The sequence below is a fragment of the Silurus meridionalis genome, chromosome 15 (genome assembly GCF_014805685.1).
Source record: "Silurus meridionalis isolate SWU-2019-XX chromosome 15, ASM1480568v1, whole genome shotgun sequence".
NCBI lineage: Eukaryota > Metazoa > Chordata > Actinopteri > Siluriformes > Siluridae > Silurus > Silurus meridionalis.
In genome coordinates, this window is record NC_060898.1 from 17,604,687 (window position 1) to 17,623,682 (window position 18,996).

Genomic DNA, 18,996 nt, shown 5'->3' on the forward strand with positions numbered 1-18,996 from the left:
TATCAATATCTGGAAATGGGTTAGCATCGGGAGGCATATGTCCATTGGGGTAGAAGCATCGGAGACTTGGGGGACACAAACCAGCCGATATGATGACCACAGTCTTGGGTCAGGTGGAGGTGTAGAAGACAGCAAAGTGTCAAAAAAAAAAGCATGCAGCCACATGCGTTAGAAGAATTAGGGCAATCTTTAAGAAGAATGCAGAAGAAAAAAAGCAAAAAAAAAAAAAAATACAGATGCTCAGAAGAAATAATGTGTGTGATCGCCTGATGTGCAAAAGTAAGAATAAAACATACCAAGGAATGGTATAATGATACACTTAACTCATCTTTTCTTTCCCTCCCTCAGATATCACAGCTTCTGCTCGGATCCTGGCATGCTTGACAGACATATCTTCATGGATTAGTGCTCATGAATTAAAACTCAACCCCAGCAAAACAGAACTGCTTGACATCCCAGGTAATTCATCTCTATCTCAAGATCTCAGGATAACACTTTATGACTCTCTGCTCTCCCCTTCAGCCACTGCTCGCAACCTTGGGGTAACTATGGACAATCAACTGTCCTTCTCCTCACATGTTGCTAATGTGGCTCATTCCTGTCGATTTCTTCTCTATAACATCCAAAGGATTCAATCATTTCTGTTCACACAGGCTGCCCAGGTGCTTGTTCAGTCTCTTATCATTTTGAAATTAGACTACTGCAACTCTCTGCTAGCAGGTCTTCCTCTAAATGCTATTCATCCACTGCATATGGTCCAAAATGTAGCTGCATGACGTGTGTTCAATCTTCCCAAGGTCTCTAACACTGCTGTGCTCCCTTCACTGGCTTCCAGTAGCTGCACGTATCAGATTTAAAACACTGGATGCTTGCCTACAAGGCCAAAAATGGACCAGCACCCTCTAACCTCAGAGACCTCATCACTTCTCGCATTGCACCATGCTCTCTGAGATCCTCCAGTACTGCTCGACTGGTACCACCTTCTCTCAGAATGAGAGGTAAGTACACTTCAAGGCTTTTCTCTGTACTGGCACCGAGGTGGTGGCATGAACTTCCCCTAGATGTCCGAACAGCGGAGTCCCTGGCTATCTTTAAGCAACAGTTAAAGACCTACTTCTTCCTGAAACACTTAAATTAGCACTTTCCAAGTTTGCTTTGTAAAAATCAAGAGTTGTAGTCTGATTCATCTAAAGTTTGTAGTCTAGCGTACCCGTGTAGATTTATTCATTGCTAGAGACTTAAAGCACTTTTGTACTTCGCTCTGGACAAGGGCGTCTGCTAAATGCCGCAAATGTTAATGTAAAATAGATGATAGATAGATAGATAGATAGATAGATAGATAGATAGATAGATAGATAGATAGATAGATAGATAGATAGATAGATAGATAGAAGCATGATGAGTCTCACACGTATACAGTAGGTATAGGAAGTCTCTAGTCCTGTTAAAACTGTAGATTTCATGTAAACGTGACATTTTATGTGACAAAAATGTGACAAAATATTAAAATTTTATTCAAATACAATCAGAAACATTGGAAAAAAATAAATAAATAATACAGTGCTATGGGCAGGTCTCTTCAACCATGGACCATGGGGAAACCATGTTATATGCTAACCTATATGCTATAAAGTTTGAAAATGATCTAACAATTTATCTGGCATACATTGTTTTATGTCATTTACACAATAAAAGCCCACAAAGACACAAACATAAAAACAGCAACACATAAACAATCAGGTCACTTTTAGAAGAAATGATTATCTGCAGTAACTCCTTATTTTGTACCAGAAAGTTCAGCATATCATAGGACTGCATACAGTGAAAATTCTGTGTGGCATTAGAATTCTAAGAGAGGCAAAAGAAGTGCAAAAGTTTATATGTGCAATTTTTCATTTCGGCTCAGAAGATGTAAAGGTAATAAAATCCACAATAATGGGTTGTTTGATTAACATGTCACTATGTTCGAGATTGCAAAAACTTGTGAGCCAATTAAAATAAAAGTGTTTGTGGCAGAATTTGTGGGTTTTTTTGGTCACTGATTTTACTATGGTCATCACGGTTTAGTGAGAAGAAAAGCTAACCTTTAGTTCCAGTTTGCTTTGATTTAAACTCCTCTTCATTTGTTCTTGCTCCAAGTGGAGGGTGTTGTAATCCTGAATCACTCGTGTATACTCCTACAACACAGGAAAAGCAGAAGAACTGATTATTAAAATAAACATTTAATAAGAATTAATAACTAAGGCTCATTATTTCTAAAGGAAATGCTTAGTGCAGATCATGTTCATTACCTCTTCTTGCTCCTTCTGTGTTTCATAGATCAGGCTCGTCATGTCCTGAATTCTGCTTTTCAGTATCCCGACATCCTTCATCAGGTTGGAGTTCTCAAACTGCAGGTTAATAAAGGACTCCATAGCCTTTTGATGTTTCTCCCACACTTGATCAGAAGAACTCTAAAAATGTGAACAATTAATGCCTGTTGGCTTCATTTACTTCTACACACATTCAGACATTTTTTAAATGCTGAGTAATCACTCATCAGAATGAGGACTAAGGACTAAAATTAGCCAAAATGTGAGCAATCAAGGACACACACACACACACACACACACTCTTTTTTTTTTTTTTTTTTACATTAGCACAAGGTTTACCTTAATTACAGCCTTGATGTCAGTCAGAGACACCCTTGCATTATTATACTTCACAGTCAGGTTTTGGTAAGCCACTCGCTCTCTCTCACACTCCTTAAACACAGCCATTGAGGAAATTAAGCTCAAGTGCTTAAGGTTTACATTAGCAGTTACTTTAGCCATGTGCAGAAATTTTAGTTGAAGTCAGATGTGTATTCAAAAGCCTCCATGACGTGGGCCGATTAAAAGTAAGAACACTAAGGAGAGATTTCATGGTTTTTGATCATGAAATTAATAGAAGAGCTGTTTATTATTGAGCAGCTGTTATACCAGACTCTTCTCTCAATGTTTTCTTGCTGTTATTCTTTATGGGCATACAAATGTATATGTGGAGAAACAAAAAAAACAGCAATAATGGCTTAATGAGAAAAAAGGCTTACAGAGAGTAACTCTTTACAGTGTTGTAGCTTTTTCATCGTCTCTTTATGTTCAAGCTGGAGGGCTTTGTGAGCCTTCTGTTCTCTCTCTTGCTCCTGAAACACAGGCGTGGGGGAAAAAGGAGGTTTGAGCTTGAGTGCTTTATGTTCACATCTGAAATGGTTCACTTCCATTCAAAAAGAGAAAAATGAAAAAGACTACACAATTAGAATTTTGAATAAATCAAAGCTATTTAGTACAAACATGATCAGAACCAAATTATACACCACCCGATTGTGTCCTCCTCCTTTATCACTATTCCTAACTGGATAATTGCTCTCATTTGTATTCATTTACAGTATGGATTTATTTTGAGTTTCTTTCATTATTTCTTATCAGATACTATATTCCATATTTAGTGCATTTCATAGAAAACAACAGGGTTTTTACAAAATATTCTTTTAATTTGTGTGTGAACCCAAAATGGACAGCTTACAATTTATAAGAATAGATCAGTCCAGGTTTCTGTTAGTTTTATATTCTATTCTTATGAATAAATTTACACACAGAATTTTTTATTACTAATAAAATGTCTTGCACATATGCTTAAAGCAATGCTTATATTTATATGTGCTCAGTTGTATTTATTACCTGATTCTGTTTGTTTTTAATCTCATAAATGTGGGTCTTCATGTCCTGAACAGTGTCTCTAAGTGTCTCCACATGATTCTTCAGGTTCTCAATCTCCAGCTGAGCCTCCTGATATTTTAGCACAGTTTCATCCTTAGATATCTGAAAAGTCAATAATCTATCCTAGTTAGTTTTATTTTCTTCCACATGTCCAGATGCTTTAAAAAATACTAATGAATTATCAGAATAACTAAAGTGTTTTGAGGAAAAAAAATGACAATCATTAATGTGCTCATTCATATGTATAGTTCTCTCTGATCTCTCTATGGGGCCATAAAACCAAAAACCTTTGACAGTGAAGCCTAGTTTTAATTAGAATTATAAGTTTAAATTTTAACTAGAAAAAAGGCCTGTTAGCTTTTATTTAGTGACTAATAACCTTGTACAATATAAAAAAAAAATCTGTAAATTTAACAGTAAAATACTGTATAAATGCTACAGGATAAAACCGTAAACATAACATAGATTCATATGTTGCTACTACAAATGCCCTTACAATGTTTACATGTAATATATCTATGTGCCAGCACTAGTGTCTTGATATCAAATCATTAACAGCTCACTTAAAGGAACATTTCCCCGAAGGGCGTGTTTGTTGTGACATGTCCGGTGACAGGATGCAACCATATGTTCACTGTAAAGTCATCATTTACATCTCACGTGTCAAGGAAACACAGACACTTTGAATAAATTGAACTTAACAATAAATTGAGTTACCAGATGAGCACATTGGAAGAAATTGTCATGAAGGAATCTGAACTATTCAGCATCAGTCATGAAGGTTGTTCCAAACCTGTATGCATTTCTTTGTTCTGCTAAACACAATGGAAGATATTTGGAAGAATGTCAGTAACCAAGCAGATCTCATCCCCTATTGACTTCTATAGTATTTTTTTTCAGTAAAGTAAGGATGAGGTCTGTTTGGTTACTGACATTCTTCAAACTATCTTTAATTTTGTGTTTAGCATTTATACAAAGAAATATATACAGGTTAGGAACAATCTGAGTGTAAGTAAATAATGACCGAATTTTTATTTTGGGGTGAACTATGCCTTTAATGGTCAGACATATTTATTACTTTTGTTATTAAAAGTAACAATTAATTTTGGTATTATTTTTTGTTATTTGTTCTATTTATTTACTTTATTTTCTGTTTATTATAACAGTGAGGCAAAAAAATTATTGTGATCATTTAAGTAACTGTTCAACTGTAAAAAGTTTGTCTGTAATTCTTACTAGCTTTTCATTTTAAATTAATGTCTGGTTTGGAATAACAATAGGACAATAAACGGTGATGACGGTTTTCATTTTGATTGAACTATACCTGGTCAAACTAAATACATGCATATAACTTTTTTTTTTACAGCACAAATTTCTGAAACCCCAAAGCAACCAGTTTGTTCATCTCCAGGATCTTTTCTGTCCGAGAGTTTTTCATGCTCATCTCCCAATACCTCCACTCCTAGTGTGAACTGGGCGGACATCTTTGAAGTCCAATTGAAAAAGTTTTCCGAGGAATTATTGCAGGCACTTGAGAGACAGAAAAGACCAAGTCCTCGGGTTGCATAGGGAAGCGGTGAGGATTGTTGTTGCAGCAATGAGGGAAGTTTGTGTTTGTCCAAATAGAAAGAATTTAACGGAGGTCGCCAAAAGGATGGTTGCCAAATATCCAAAGTCTTTGCAAGATGTGAAGAAAGTGTGACTGGTCCTGATAGCTACACCTTGGTCAAACAATTTTAAGCCAGGGTCGAAACTGCAAGAAGGACCAGCACACAAAAAATGCGCACTCATGATACAGAGAAATGACACACTGAGGAAGTCACACCTGAAAAAAAGAGCTGCAGTCCAAGATACATACGGCTGCATTATTTGAAAAGTTAGATTTATGCCCCTCAGTGAAACTGCTGAGAGTCAGCAGTTGAAAAAAGAGAAGATAAGGATCTATCTATCTATCTATCTATCTATCTATCTATCTATCTATCTATCTATCTATCTATCTATCTATCTATCTATCTAACATTTATGACAAGTAATTCACAATTTTAGTTGAGTTTACAGTTCAGTTCATGTACAATTCAACTTGAAAAATGAACCATCAAAAGGAAAGACCTCGCAATTTTTTGTTACTCGCGAGGGGTCATAGAGCGGCCCCGCGAGTATCGAGGTTGCACTGAATATATTTTACATACTCCTTGCAGAGTATACAAAACAATAGTTTTGACCAATCATGCAAATTGTAGTTTTTTAATTAGTACTGCCCAGAACAAACTGCATTACATAATAGATGTTTTTACATAAATTCCACAACACAAACTAATAACTAATAGTCCAGTTCAAAAATGTAGATACCCTCGATGCTTAATACTGTATGATATTACATAAATCATGAGCATTTCTGTGTTTTGTAATTATTGCTCACAAGTGTCTTGTTTAATCTGAAACTTAAAACCTCTGAAAATTCACCCAGGTCTTTCACGTTATTTGCTTTTTGATATTTTCTGCATATTTGGCCTCTTTCTAACACTGACTGTGTAATTTTGAGATTTCTCTTTAAATAATGTGGTCATTTGAGAGACTTGAGTTTTATAACTGTCCTTAGTGTTAAAAGATGTCATGGTCAGATATGTGGATGCTGGAAATTCAAAACATGTTCAGGACCTGGTGGATTTTGTTTAATGTCTCAAATCGAGGGAGACTAATGAACAACAAAACAATGTTCATCTTTCAGGTAACATCGTACAGTATTAAGCATTTGTTTTAAATTCTGAATATAAATTTTAGTCTGACTATATATATATTCACTATTAGTAAGATGCAGTAAATGTACTGCATAAAGGTATATTTAAAGGAAAATAAGGATGTTGAGTTTAACCTCAGCATTACCATGGCCTGATCCTGAGGAACCTCGGAGAGTGAGCCAGAATCTAAATTAAAAAAAAAAAGTATTACCTTTTAATCAGTTTTACTATTTCATTCGGATTTAAATTAACACTATTAAATGTGAGCGCAAAATCACAGTGCATGTCTATGTGAGCAACACACTGTTATAGTGAGTCACTAGTGTTAGAAATGACTATGAAGAATCTACTGATGGAACAATAATTAAACTAAGCAAAAAAAAAGTTTACACAAGGACTGATAAACCAGGAGATAAGAGAAACAGTTAACCTTCGCTGGCAGATTCTTCCTCTTGGTCTGCATCTGCTTCCTTCGCGGTTTTACGCATTAAATAGTAAATGATTACGGTTGCGGCTCCAGTTCCACCTGCGTACAGCAGGGGGCGCAGCGGAAGTTCCGACACACAATTTTGAACTAAATGAAAGAAATTCCGCATCTTCTTTGTAGATCAGAGATCTCTCAATAAACACCTCACCGGCGCGAAATTACACAAACTAATGATAGATCTGCTGCTACACTCTATATAAAAGCCTGGGCTACGTCATATTTCTGTTACATCATAGACGTCATAAGATTCTAAATGTTTTTTTTTTATATATGTCATAGTTGGTCTATAGACTTTAGTTTAACCGATTCAGCTTGAATGCAAATGACACATTTATACAACGTCACATTTATACAATGTACAATTTCTAGCCATTTATGTTATTATTGTAAATAATAATCATTCACAAATAAAATAGAAGCTGAAGAAATAGAATAGTAAATAGAAGCTGATTGATCTTTTCCTCCTAAGGCAAAGTGTCATTAAACAACTTTTCTTAACTTTTAACATGTACTCAACATGTGTTATCTATATGAATTGTTTTGCAGGAATATATGTACAGTGGTGTGAAAAAGTGTTTGTCCCCTTCCCGATTTCTTATTTTTTTGCATGTTTGTCACACTTTAATGTTTCAGATCATCAAACTAATTTAAATACTAGTAAAAGATAACACAAGTGAACACAACATGCAGTTTTTAAATAAAGGTTTTTATTATTGAGGGAAAACAAAATCCAAAACTACACGGCTCTGTGTGAAAAAGTGTTTGCCCTCTAAACCTAATAACTGGTGGGGCCACTCTTAGCAGCAACAACTGTAATCAAACATTGCGAGAACTTGCAATGAGTCTGTTACAGCACTGTGGAGGAATTTTGGTCCACTCGACTATGCAGAATTGTTGTAATTCAGCCACATTGGAAGGTTTTTGAGCAGATCAGGACATTTACTAGGCAACGCCAAAGTCTTCATTTTGTTTTTCTTCAGCTATTCAGAAGTGGACTTGCTGGTGTGTTTTGGATTATTGTCCTGCTGCAGAACCCAAGTTCGCTTCAGCTTGAGGTCATGAACAGATGGCTGGGCATTCTCCTTTAGGATTTTTTGGTAAACAGCAGAATTCATGGTTCTATTTATCACAGCCAATCTTCCAGGTCCTGAAGCAGCAAAACAGCCGCAGACCATCACACTACCACCACCATATTTTACTGTTAGTATGATGTTCTCTTTCTGAAATGCGGTGTTACTTTTACGCCAGACGTAATGGGATACACACCTTCCAAAAAGTTCAAATTTTCCCAAAAGTCTTTGGGATCATCAAGATGTTTTCTGGCAAAACTGAAAAGAGCATTTATGTTCTTTTCGCTCAGCAGCGGTTTTCATCTTGGAACTCTGCCATGCAGACCATTTTTGCCCTGTCACTTTCTTATGGTGGATTCATGAACACTGACCTTAACTGAGGCAAGTGAGGCCTGCAGTTTTTTGGATGTTGTTGTGGGGTGTTGTTGATGTCTTTTGTTGACTTCTTGGATGAGTTGTCGCTGTGGTCTTGGGGTAATTTTGGTCGGCCGACCACTCCTGGGAAGGTTTGCCACTGTTCCATGTTTTTGCCATTTGTGAATAATAGTTCTCACTGTGGTTTGCTGGAGTCCCAAAGCTTTAGATATGGCTTTATAACCTTTTCCGACTGATAGATCTCAATTACTTTCTTTCTCATTTGTTTCTGAATTTCTTGATTGTGAACACGTGTGGCAGTAATCAGGCCTGGGTGTGGCTAGAGAAATTAAACTCAGGTGTGATAAACCACAGTTTTAACAGGGGGCAAACACTTTTTTACACAGGGCCATGTAGTTTTGGATTTTGTTTTCCCTCAATAATAAAAACCTTTATTTAAAAACTGCATGTTGTGTTCACTTGTGTTATCTTTTACTAATATTTAAATTAGTTTGATGGTCATTACAATTTAATTGAAATAAAATCAGAAACATTATAAGACAAAACAGTGTTATGGGCAGGACTCTTTAACTGGGACTGGGGCTCTAATTAATATAAATGGAACCATGGACCATGGGTAAATCATAGAGGTAGGTTGTTTTGCTTCACTGTGTACTTTACTTTATATGGATGGAATGACAATAAAGCCTATTTGACGTAGACTAAAATAAAAAAAGTCCCAAAAACCCCAAATATTGCAATATTAAAAGCAAAAGAAAATTTACCCATGTGTTGGACTGTGCAACATTATTGTATTTTTTCCTCTTATAACATATTTAAATGTTTTATTTGTTTGGTTAATATACCACCTATATGCTATAAAGTTTGAAATTATCAGACAATTTATCTTGGGTACATTGTTTTATATCTAAATTAATAAAGACAGAGACAGACACACACACAAAAGCGCAAACACACACACAATAACAGTCTTGGTTTGTTGATGAGAAATGAATTGCTGCAGAAATGCCTGGGTATGGTCCACAATATTCTTGATTTTATATGACACTTTCCAGTGAGCCTTCAGCATTTTTTTATAAGACTAAAAAAAGCAAAAGTGGTTACAAAGTTTATATCTGCAATTTTTACATTTCGGCTCAGATGATATAATGTCATTAAATCCACAATCTTGGGTTGTTTGATTATCATGTCATGATTTTTGATTGCAGCACTATGGGAGATGGAAGACTTGACTTGATAGAAGCCAATGAAAATAAAAGTGTTTATGGCAGAATTTGTGGGTTTTTGGTCAGTGATTTTACTACAGTCATTATAGTGTAGTGATAAGAAAAGCTTACCTTTAGTAACATGTTGCCTTCATTTATACTCTTCTTTATTTCTTCTTGCTCCAAGTGGAGGGTGCTGTAATCCTGAACCATTTGCTTATACTCCTACAACACAGCAATAGAAGAAAAATATTACTTAAATATACATTTCATTAGAATTGATAAATGAGAGCAATTATTTGTAAAGAAAATGCTTAGTGCAGTAAATTATCATGTTTTTTTACCTCGTCTTGCTTCTTCTGTGTCTTATAGATCAGGCTCCCCATGTCCTGAACTGTGCCTTTCATTATCTTCATGTCCTTCATCAGGCTGGACTTCTCAAACTGCAGGTTAATAAAGGACTCCGTAGCCTTGTGATGTTCCTCCCACATTTGATCCAAAGAGATCTAAAACAACAATTAATGCCTGTTGGCTTCATTTACTTCTACACACATTCAGACATTTTTAAAATGCTGACTAATCACTCATCAGAATGAGGACTAAGAAATTTGAGGAATCATGGGGGGACACATTCATTTGCACAAAGTTTACCTTTATTAAAGACTTGATGTCAGTCAGAGACACCTTTGAATTATTGAACTCCGTAGTCAGGTTTTGGTAAGCCACTAGCTCTCTCTCACACTCCTAAAACACAGCCATGGGGGGAAATGAGATACAAGCACAAGTGCTTAATGTTCACATCAAATAAAATTTGCAGTTAGAAAAAACAGCACACTGAAGGAGAGCAATGGCAGGATGTGAAAGTTACTCGAATTACTGCAGAAAGTTTAAAATGTAAAAACGTGGCAAATTGACATTGCTTTTAACATGCAGGTTTTTGCTTCAAAAAATATCAATGTTTCATTATCCAGAGGTTATCCACTTAATTCTCTGACCTATAAATGACACCGAATTTTCTCCAGCAATCATGACTTGAGAAGAAAAGCTTACCGAGAGTTGTTCTAGCTTCTTCGTTGTCTCTTCAAGCTTGAGCTGGAGAATGTTTTGAGCCTTCCGAATTCTCTCTTGGTCCTGAAACAGTGGGGGAGAAGTGTTTGAAAAAACTTGAGTGCTTTATGTTCTCATCTGCAATGGTTCACTTCTTTTCGATACCTCGAGGTTACACAAAAAAAACACAATAAAAATTTTACACACAGTCAGGTGCATTAGTTGGATACAAATGTTTTTCTTAAATGATGGGAATTTTTTATGACTAGCAAAATATCGTGTACATTCTCATATGCTTCAAGCAGTGCTTATATTTATATATGCATAGTTGTATTTATTACCTGGTTATGCTCGTTTTGAATCTCATACATCTGGGTCTTCATGTCCTGAACGGTGTCTTTAAGTGTCTCCACATGATTAATCAGGTTTTCAATCTCCAGCTGAGCCTCTTCATATTTCAAGGCAGGTTTATCCTTAGATATCTGAAAGGTTGATAAGCAATTCTAGTTAGCTTTATTTTCTTTTATACACACCCAGCTGCTTAAAAAAAACTGCCCATATCAGAATAAACTGAAAATTTTCAAGGAAAAGTGACAAAATCATTATGCTCATTCATATGTTCAGCTTTTTTTGATCTCTCTATGGGGCTATGGAGCCAACTATACAACAATCTATACAGGCTAGAAGACAACAAAACAATTGTTGTTGTTTTTTCAGATAGCACAGATACTAAAATGTCAAAAAAGCTAAACACAAAACGTGAAAAAAGTAAGTTACTGTAATTGTACTGTATAAAGATAGATTCAAAGGAACAAGGGTGTTGAGTTCAACCTCAGCAGTAGAACAAGGAGCAGGAGGTACCATGGCCTGGTCCTGAGGAACCTCAGATGGTGAGGGTGAGGGTGAGGGTAAAGGTGAGGGTGAGGGTGAGGGTGAGTCTAAATGCAAATAGAAATACCACATTATTATCAGAATATGGATAAAATTGTAATAAGTTTTACTATTTCCCTCAGATTTAACACTATTAAATATAAGCAAATGTGAAATCACAGTGCAAGTGCCACCAAGCTTCCGTGCAGGGTTCATCTGAACACGTTTAGGATAATAAAATAATGAAAACGAGACTCCGAGATGAAATGAACGGTGCACGCGTTTTATTCCACATGGCACCACAACTGGGGTCTCTCGTCATGTTGTGCGTGTGCTCATTTTCTTGTGTACAACAAGGACAGAATGCATTACATGCACATAAATGCGTGTTACATATTAAAACGTTAGAACAAATAACCAAATAACAATAATACACATGAGCAGGTATAATACCTGAACCCATGTTCAACAGTAAAACTGTACGAACCACATGAAACACTAGTACAATTACCACATACACAATTGTGATTTTCTTTCCTTTTTTTGTTTTTACTATATTTACTATATACTATATTTACTATATATAAAAATAAACATATGTCTTCTGCTGGAGTATTAAAGAGCTAAACATTTACATCCAAATAAATTAAACCAGAGACTGCTGTTGTCTCTTCATGGGTATAGTTATTAATCAGTTATGATCATTTGCAATCAGCCCCAAACACAAGTGAAAACATTTATATGTATCATTATGTTTTTATTCATATTTAAGGTAATATTAATATTCAATGAAAGTTTGTTTAGCAACAAAGATGGTACTGCTTCATTCTTTCACTGCGTCATTAGGGGGTTTAACAGCATCAATTAGTTCGCCTGTACACGTTAAGTTAATAAAATAATGAAAACGAGACTCAGAAGTTCACTGAACGGCGCACACTTTTTATTCCACACCTCCACACGGTACCACAACCATCACGTCATGCGCATGCCCATTCTCTTGCCTTCGCCAAGCCCCAAACCATGTGTGCATTGCACATATAAATCCTATTGCCTTAACTTCAATTTAGGAATCTGTAACACGTTATAAGCAGCGTGATTAACAACGACCACTCTGCCCTAATGTTAGAAAGGGCTAGGGACAATCAACTGACATAATAATAACTAACCTCAGCTAAGAATAGTTTACACCAAGACTGGAAAACCGGGGAAAAGAAATAGGCTACCTTCGGTGCCAGATGTTTCATCTGGGTCTGCATCTGTTTTCCCATCTATACAAACAAAATAGTAAATGATGGCGGTTGCGGCGCCAGCTCCACATGTGTACAGCAGGGGGCGCAGCGGAAGCTTCAACACTGAAGCTTGAACTAAATGAAATAAATTCCGCATCTTCTCTGTAAATCAGAAATCTCTCGATAAACACCTCATCGGCGCGAAATTACACGAACTAATGACAGATCCACGCCCTGTTATATTCTGTCTAAGAGCCTGGACTACGTCATAATCCTATTACATCATAGGGACATATGACATCTGAAGAATACATTTTTTTTGGTTGGTCTATAGTTTTTAATTTAAACGATTTCGTTTGAATGCAAATAAACAAATAATTAATATAATGTTAGCTGTATTATAGATATTCAGATTAGAATCATATATTCAACGCAAAACTAAATAGATGTCTAGATACATCAGACATCATACATGCTTCTGCTAACCAGCTGCATTTTGGTGTGAACTGAATAATGATAATATTTTTTCTGAATAAACTACATTTGAATTTGTTCCAAAAGCCCTAATGCTGAATATCAAGCACATTGTAAACATTCATCTCTTTTTCTGTCCCGTTCCTTTAGGGGCCTGAACCACTCGGATGTATCATTACAGTGACAGTCAGTGTAGTTGATCTGCAGCACTGGGCACTGGGTCTGTCCTTTCATGGGCTATTGGGGGTGGAAACAGCTCAACCAACAGTCCCATCTTTTAGAAAAGAACCTTTCCAAACCAGCAGCCTGAGCTCAGCTGCATCCACTCGCTCCCTCAGAACTCGAAAAAAAAACTTTACCCAAAAAAATCAAAACTCATATTTCAATAACATGTCAATTTTCCATTTAGTGTATTCACATAAATAGCTCACATATCTAAAAGATTAAATAAGAGAGAAAACAAGAGGCATCAACCCCATTTACAAAATTACATGAGTAAAGTTCAGTATAATGTAATGTAGTTTATCGATTGTCCCAAACCGGAGTCAAAAATGCCAAAAATGTGGAATCATTACTGTCTCTGAAAAAGTAAAAATTGATTAACCAGTAGTTTAATTTTTTTTTTGTAATGAAGACCGACACATCTGGCCTGAGAAATTAAATACATGGTTGTCGTTTTAGGAAAAACTCTGCTGGTGTGCCTCTGACTGGGAGACAGTGACTGAGAGTGCATTCGAGTCCACATTACTACATCCTTACGTTCAACATTACTACATCCTTTGCACCTTCTTGCTTCCTTCTGCAGCCTGACTTTTCTCTTTACTGTTTTTAACTTTCAGCCCACATAACAACTCACAGCGCATGCGTATAATGAATATACCGTAATACATTTTGCACTATTAATATATTACAGAAACCATGGGTTACATTGTTATTCGTCACTGTGTACTTCACTGTATATGGTTGGAATTACAAAAGACTGCACTTTTAAAAGCAAAAGGTGATTTACCCATGTGTTAGTGTGGAGTATTTTTCCTCTTATAACATATTTTCAATTTTCAATTTGTTGGTTGCTAATATAATATAACGTTTGAAATGATCTGAGACGATTTACCTTGGGTACATTGTTTTATATGTTAAACTGAATAATATGCAAACACACACACACACAAAGACACATGAATGCACACACATGCAAAAACAGTCGTGTAATCTCTGGGAAAAAACATTTTCTGCAGCAAATCCCCAGTTTGATGCATTTTCCGTTCCATTTTATGTGTGAAATAACAGTGAGTCCACAGTAAAGTCTTAAAATCCTAAGAGAGGCAAAAAAACAGTTCAAAAGTTTAAATCTGCAATTTTTTACTCCGTGTCAGATGATATAATGTCATTAAATCCACAATCTTGAGTTAACTGATTATTATGTCATTATTGTTGATTGCAGCACTATAGGAGATGGCAAATTATACTATGAGAGAGCCAATTGTAATAAAAGTGTTTGTAGCATTATTTGTGAATTTTTTGTCAGTGATTTTACTACAGCCATCACAGTTTAGTGGGAAGAAAAGCTTACCATTAGAAACTTTATGTGTCGATTTAAACTCCTCTTGATTTCTTCTTGCTCCAGTTCGAAGGTTCTGTAATCCTGAGACAATAGTTCATTCTCCTACAGAGGAAAAGGAGAATAAATAATGAATAAAATATACATTTAATAAGAATTGATAAATGAGGCATATTTTTTTCTTAGTGCAGTTAATGATCATGTTTTTTACCTCGTTTTGCTTCTTCTGTGTCTCACAGATCAGGCTCCCCATGTCCTGAATTTTTCCTTTCAGTGTCTCCACCTCCTCCATCAGGTTGGACTTCTCAAACTGCAGGTTAATAAAGGACTCTGTAGCCTTCTGATGTTCCTCACACTTTTGATCCAAAGAGCTCTAAAATTTCAACAATTAACACCTGGTGACTTTATTTACTTCTACACACATTCAGACATTTTTAAATGCTAAAATGACTAATCACTCATCGGAATGAGTTAAAAGCACACACACACACACACACACACACACACACACACACACACACACACACACACACACTTATTTAACATTAGCACAAAGTTTACCTCAATTAAAGCCTTGATGTCAGCCAGAGACTCCTTTGTACACACACACACACACACACACACACACACACACACACACACACACACACACACTTATTTAACATTAGCACAAAGGTTACCTCAATTAAAGCCTTGATGTCAGCCAGAGACAACTTTGTATTATTGAACTCCATAGACAGGTTTTGGTAAGCCACTCGCTCTCTCTCACACTCCTAAAACACAGCCATGAAAAGAGGTTTATCTCAAGAGCTTAATGTTTAAATTAAATAAAATTTGCAGGTGGAAAAGCAGCACAATGAAGCGGAGAGATGGTAGAATGTAAAAGATGTGTTTTTGGTAGCCGTTACTGTAGCCATTTGCAGAAAGTTAGGTGAAATCAGATATGTGTATTCTAAAGTCTCCATGATGTGAGCCAATAGAAAAATAAGAACACTGAGGAGGCACTGCATGTTTTTTTGTATATAATGAAAGAGATGTTTATTATTGAGCAGCTGTTATACCAGACTCTTGCCTCAATGTTTTCTTATGTATGAAAAGAAAATATTAAAGCTGGTGGCATTGCTTCTAAATATGCCGGTTTTGGTTTCAAAATATATTATTGTTTTCAATATCCAGAGGTTATCCAAAAGGGCCACTTAATTCTTTAAACTATAAATGACACATAACTTTTTCAAGCAATCATGCTTAATGAGAAGAAAGGCTTACAGAGTAACTCTTTATAGTGTTGTAGCTTTATCACCGTCTCTTCATGCTTGTGCTGGAGAGCTTTGTGAACCTTCTGTACTCTCTCATGCTCCTGAAACACAGGCGTGGAAGGAAAAGGACGTTTGAACATGAATGTTCACTTCTGAAATACTGTAGTTCACTTTTATTCAAAAGAAGGAAAAAAAAAAAAAACACGAATAGATTTTTGATTAAATCAAACTCATTTAGCACAATCATGATCACAACCAAATTATACACCACCTGATTGTGTCCTGCTTCTTTATCACTATTCTTAACTGGATGACTGCTCTCATTTGTATTCATTTATGGATTTGTGTGTAGCCTTAAATGCACATTCTTACGAACAAATTTATGAACAAGTGCATTAGTTGGATCCAAATGTTTTTTCCGAATGATGGGAATTTTTAATCACTAGTAAAATGTCTTAAATCCACATATGCTTAAAGCAATGCTTATATTTATATGTGCTTACTTGTATTTATTACCTCGTTATGCTTGTTTTCTATCTCATACATGTGGGTCTTCATGTCCTCAATGGTCTCTCTAAGTGTCTCCACATGATTCTTTAAGTTCTCAATCTCCAGCTGAGACTCCTGATATTTCAACACATCTATATCCTTAGATATCTGAAAGACCAATAATCTTTCCAAGTTAGCTTTATTTTCTTCCATACACATTGAGATGCTTTGAAAAAACACTCATGACTTATCAGAATAAACTGAAGTGTTTTGAGTAAAAAAAAAAGAACAAAATAATTAATATGCTCATTCATATGTCCAGCTCTCTCTGATCTCTCTATTGGGCCATAAATCCAAAAACGTACGACACTGAAGCCTAGTTTTAATCAGAATTATGAGTTTAAATCAGAGTTTAATCCAGAAAAAAGGCCTGTTAGCTTTTATTTAGCTACTAATAACTTTACGGGGTATATAGTTGGCAGTAACTAGTTATATTTAATTAATAAATGCAAACTAAAAGGCTCATGTTTGTGAATAACCTTGAGCAAATTATACAGGCTAAAAGACAGCAAAACAATAATTATTTTGTTAGCACTGGTATTAAAGCCCAGTCTCATGGCATTTTGTGATTATTTTAATGATATTTATCGATTGATTCATGATCATAGACTTTTTTCATGTCACTGAGGACGACTTTCTATGTAATGTATTTCAATAGGAAGTATTTTTGGTGCCTCCGCCACATTTTCGTTTCTGCCACTGGATACAGATGCTGTATTGTTTTCTCTCTCGTTTGTCATTGATTTTTCAATCTTCACCACTATTGCTCAAAATTTAAGCAGGCGATTGTATCCTTGTTTTTATTGCTTAATACTCAATAAGCTGCTCGCTATTATAAACCGTCACCAGCAGAAGACCACACCGGGTGCCACTCCTGACAGCTAAGGACAGGAAACTGAGGCTACAATTCGCACAGGCTCACCAAAATTGGACAATAGAAGATTGGAAAAACGTTGCCTGGTCTGATGAGTCTCGATTTCTGCTGCGACATTCAGAATTTGGCGTCAACAACATGAAAGCATGGATCTATCCTGCCTTGTATCAACGGTTCAGGCTGGTGGTGGTGGTGTAATGGTGTGGGGGATCTTTTCTTGGCACACTTTGGGCCCATTAGTACCAATTGAGCATCATGTCAACGGCACAGCCTACCTGAGTATTGTTGCTGACCATGTCCATGGCAAAAGGGGAAAAGGGGGTCCAACCCAGTACTAGTAAGGTGTATATATATATATATATAAAATATATATATTCACTATTAGTAAGATACTGTAAATGTACTGTAATAAAGGTATACAATTCAATGTATTTTAAAGGAAAATAGATGTTAAAGGATGTTGAGTTTAACCTCAGTATTACCATGGCCTCGTCCTGAGGAACTTCGAAGAGTGAGCCAGAGTCTAAATGCAAAAAAAATACCACCTAATTATCAGAATCTGGATACATTTTAATACGTTTCACTATTTAAATCAGATTTAATTTAACACTATTAAATATGAGCGTGAAATCCCAGTCTCTCTGTTCTAGTGTTAGTGTAGGAAGTGTTACACTGTAGGGAGTAAAGTTTGGGCCATAGTGGATGTACTGCAGCTTTGAATGGGAGCAGAGATAATACGGTAGTGTAGTGAGAGAGAGGATAGAAAGATGAGATGCATGGTGTAATCCTCTGTGGCGGATTCACGACTTGATTGTAAATAAACCAGGAAAAAAGAGAAACAGTTAACCTTTGCTGGCAGATTCTTCCTCTTGGTCTGCATCTGCTTCCTTCACGGTTTTACGCATTAAATAGTAAATGATTACGGTTGCGGCTCCAGTTCCACCTGCGTACAGCAGGGGGCGCAGCGAAAGTTCCAACACACAATTTTGAACTAAATGAAAGAAATTCCGCATCTTCTTTGTAGATCAGAGATCTCTCAATAAACACCTCACCGGCGCGAAATTACACAAACTAATGATAGATCTGCTGCTACACTCTACATTAGAGCTTGGACTACATTATATTTCTGTTACATCATAGTGGCTTATGACGTCACTAGATACCAAATTTTTATGCCACCATTTTCACGTCAGATTGGCAGCTAAAATCGAGGACATGGGCATCAGGCAAACGCAGTCTACCCATGTAATATTCAAAATATTACATCAACAGCTTTTTATTTTTATTAGCTTTTTCTTAGCGAACACTAAAATAGAAAATATATTTATGGTTTTTCATTACACAATTTTCCAACTGAATATTGCCTCTTTTTATGGTTAATATACTTTTGGAACTATAGAAATGAAACAAGAGTAAAGTACATTTTAACTTAAAATGTTTACAAGTAGACTGTTGTACACACTAATCTCTGGGTAAAGCGTGTGCTCTATATTGATTCATGGCCTGCTCATTCAAGATTGTTCA

The 18,996-nt window shown here is 35.9% G+C and overlaps 2 protein-coding genes across 4 annotated transcripts; both read right to left on the bottom strand.

The window, feature by feature from the left end:
• Window positions 1-1,499: 1,499 nt before the first annotated feature.
• LOC124398140 (golgin subfamily A member 4-like) lies at window positions 1,500-12,986 on the bottom strand. Of its 3 annotated transcripts, XM_046868186.1 has the most exons (13): window positions 12,753-12,986; window positions 11,491-11,597; window positions 11,001-11,141; window positions 10,663-10,743; window positions 10,264-10,356; window positions 9,957-10,118; window positions 9,745-9,837; window positions 3,699-3,839; window positions 3,071-3,163; window positions 2,652-2,744; window positions 2,292-2,453; window positions 2,085-2,177; window positions 1,500-1,848 (listed from the first exon to the last, which is right to left on the bottom strand). In XM_046868186.1, the coding sequence occupies exons 1-13, from the start codon at window positions 12,913-12,915 to the stop codon at window positions 1,678-1,680; spliced, it is 1,593 nt and encodes a 530-aa protein (XP_046724142.1). In that variant the 5' UTR covers window positions 12,916-12,986; the 3' UTR covers window positions 1,500-1,677. The 3 variants fall into 3 exon arrangements, with proteins under 3 accessions (XP_046724142.1, XP_046724144.1, XP_046724145.1); XM_046868188.1 differs by lacking the exon at window positions 2,652-2,744; XM_046868189.1 differs by lacking the exon at window positions 11,491-11,597 and having other exon boundaries at window positions 12,753-12,844.
• Window positions 12,987-14,351: 1,365 nt separating this feature from the next.
• LOC124398255 lies at window positions 14,352-18,539 on the bottom strand. The gene is made up of 8 exons (XM_046868344.1): window positions 18,320-18,539; window positions 17,955-17,995; window positions 16,566-16,706; window positions 16,094-16,150; window positions 15,474-15,566; window positions 15,005-15,166; window positions 14,806-14,898; window positions 14,352-14,548 (listed from the first exon to the last, which is right to left on the bottom strand). The coding sequence occupies exons 1-8, from the start codon at window positions 18,483-18,485 to the stop codon at window positions 14,369-14,371; spliced, it is 933 nt and encodes a 310-aa protein (XP_046724300.1). The 5' UTR covers window positions 18,486-18,539; the 3' UTR covers window positions 14,352-14,368.
• Between the last annotated feature and the right edge of the window lie 457 nt (window positions 18,540-18,996).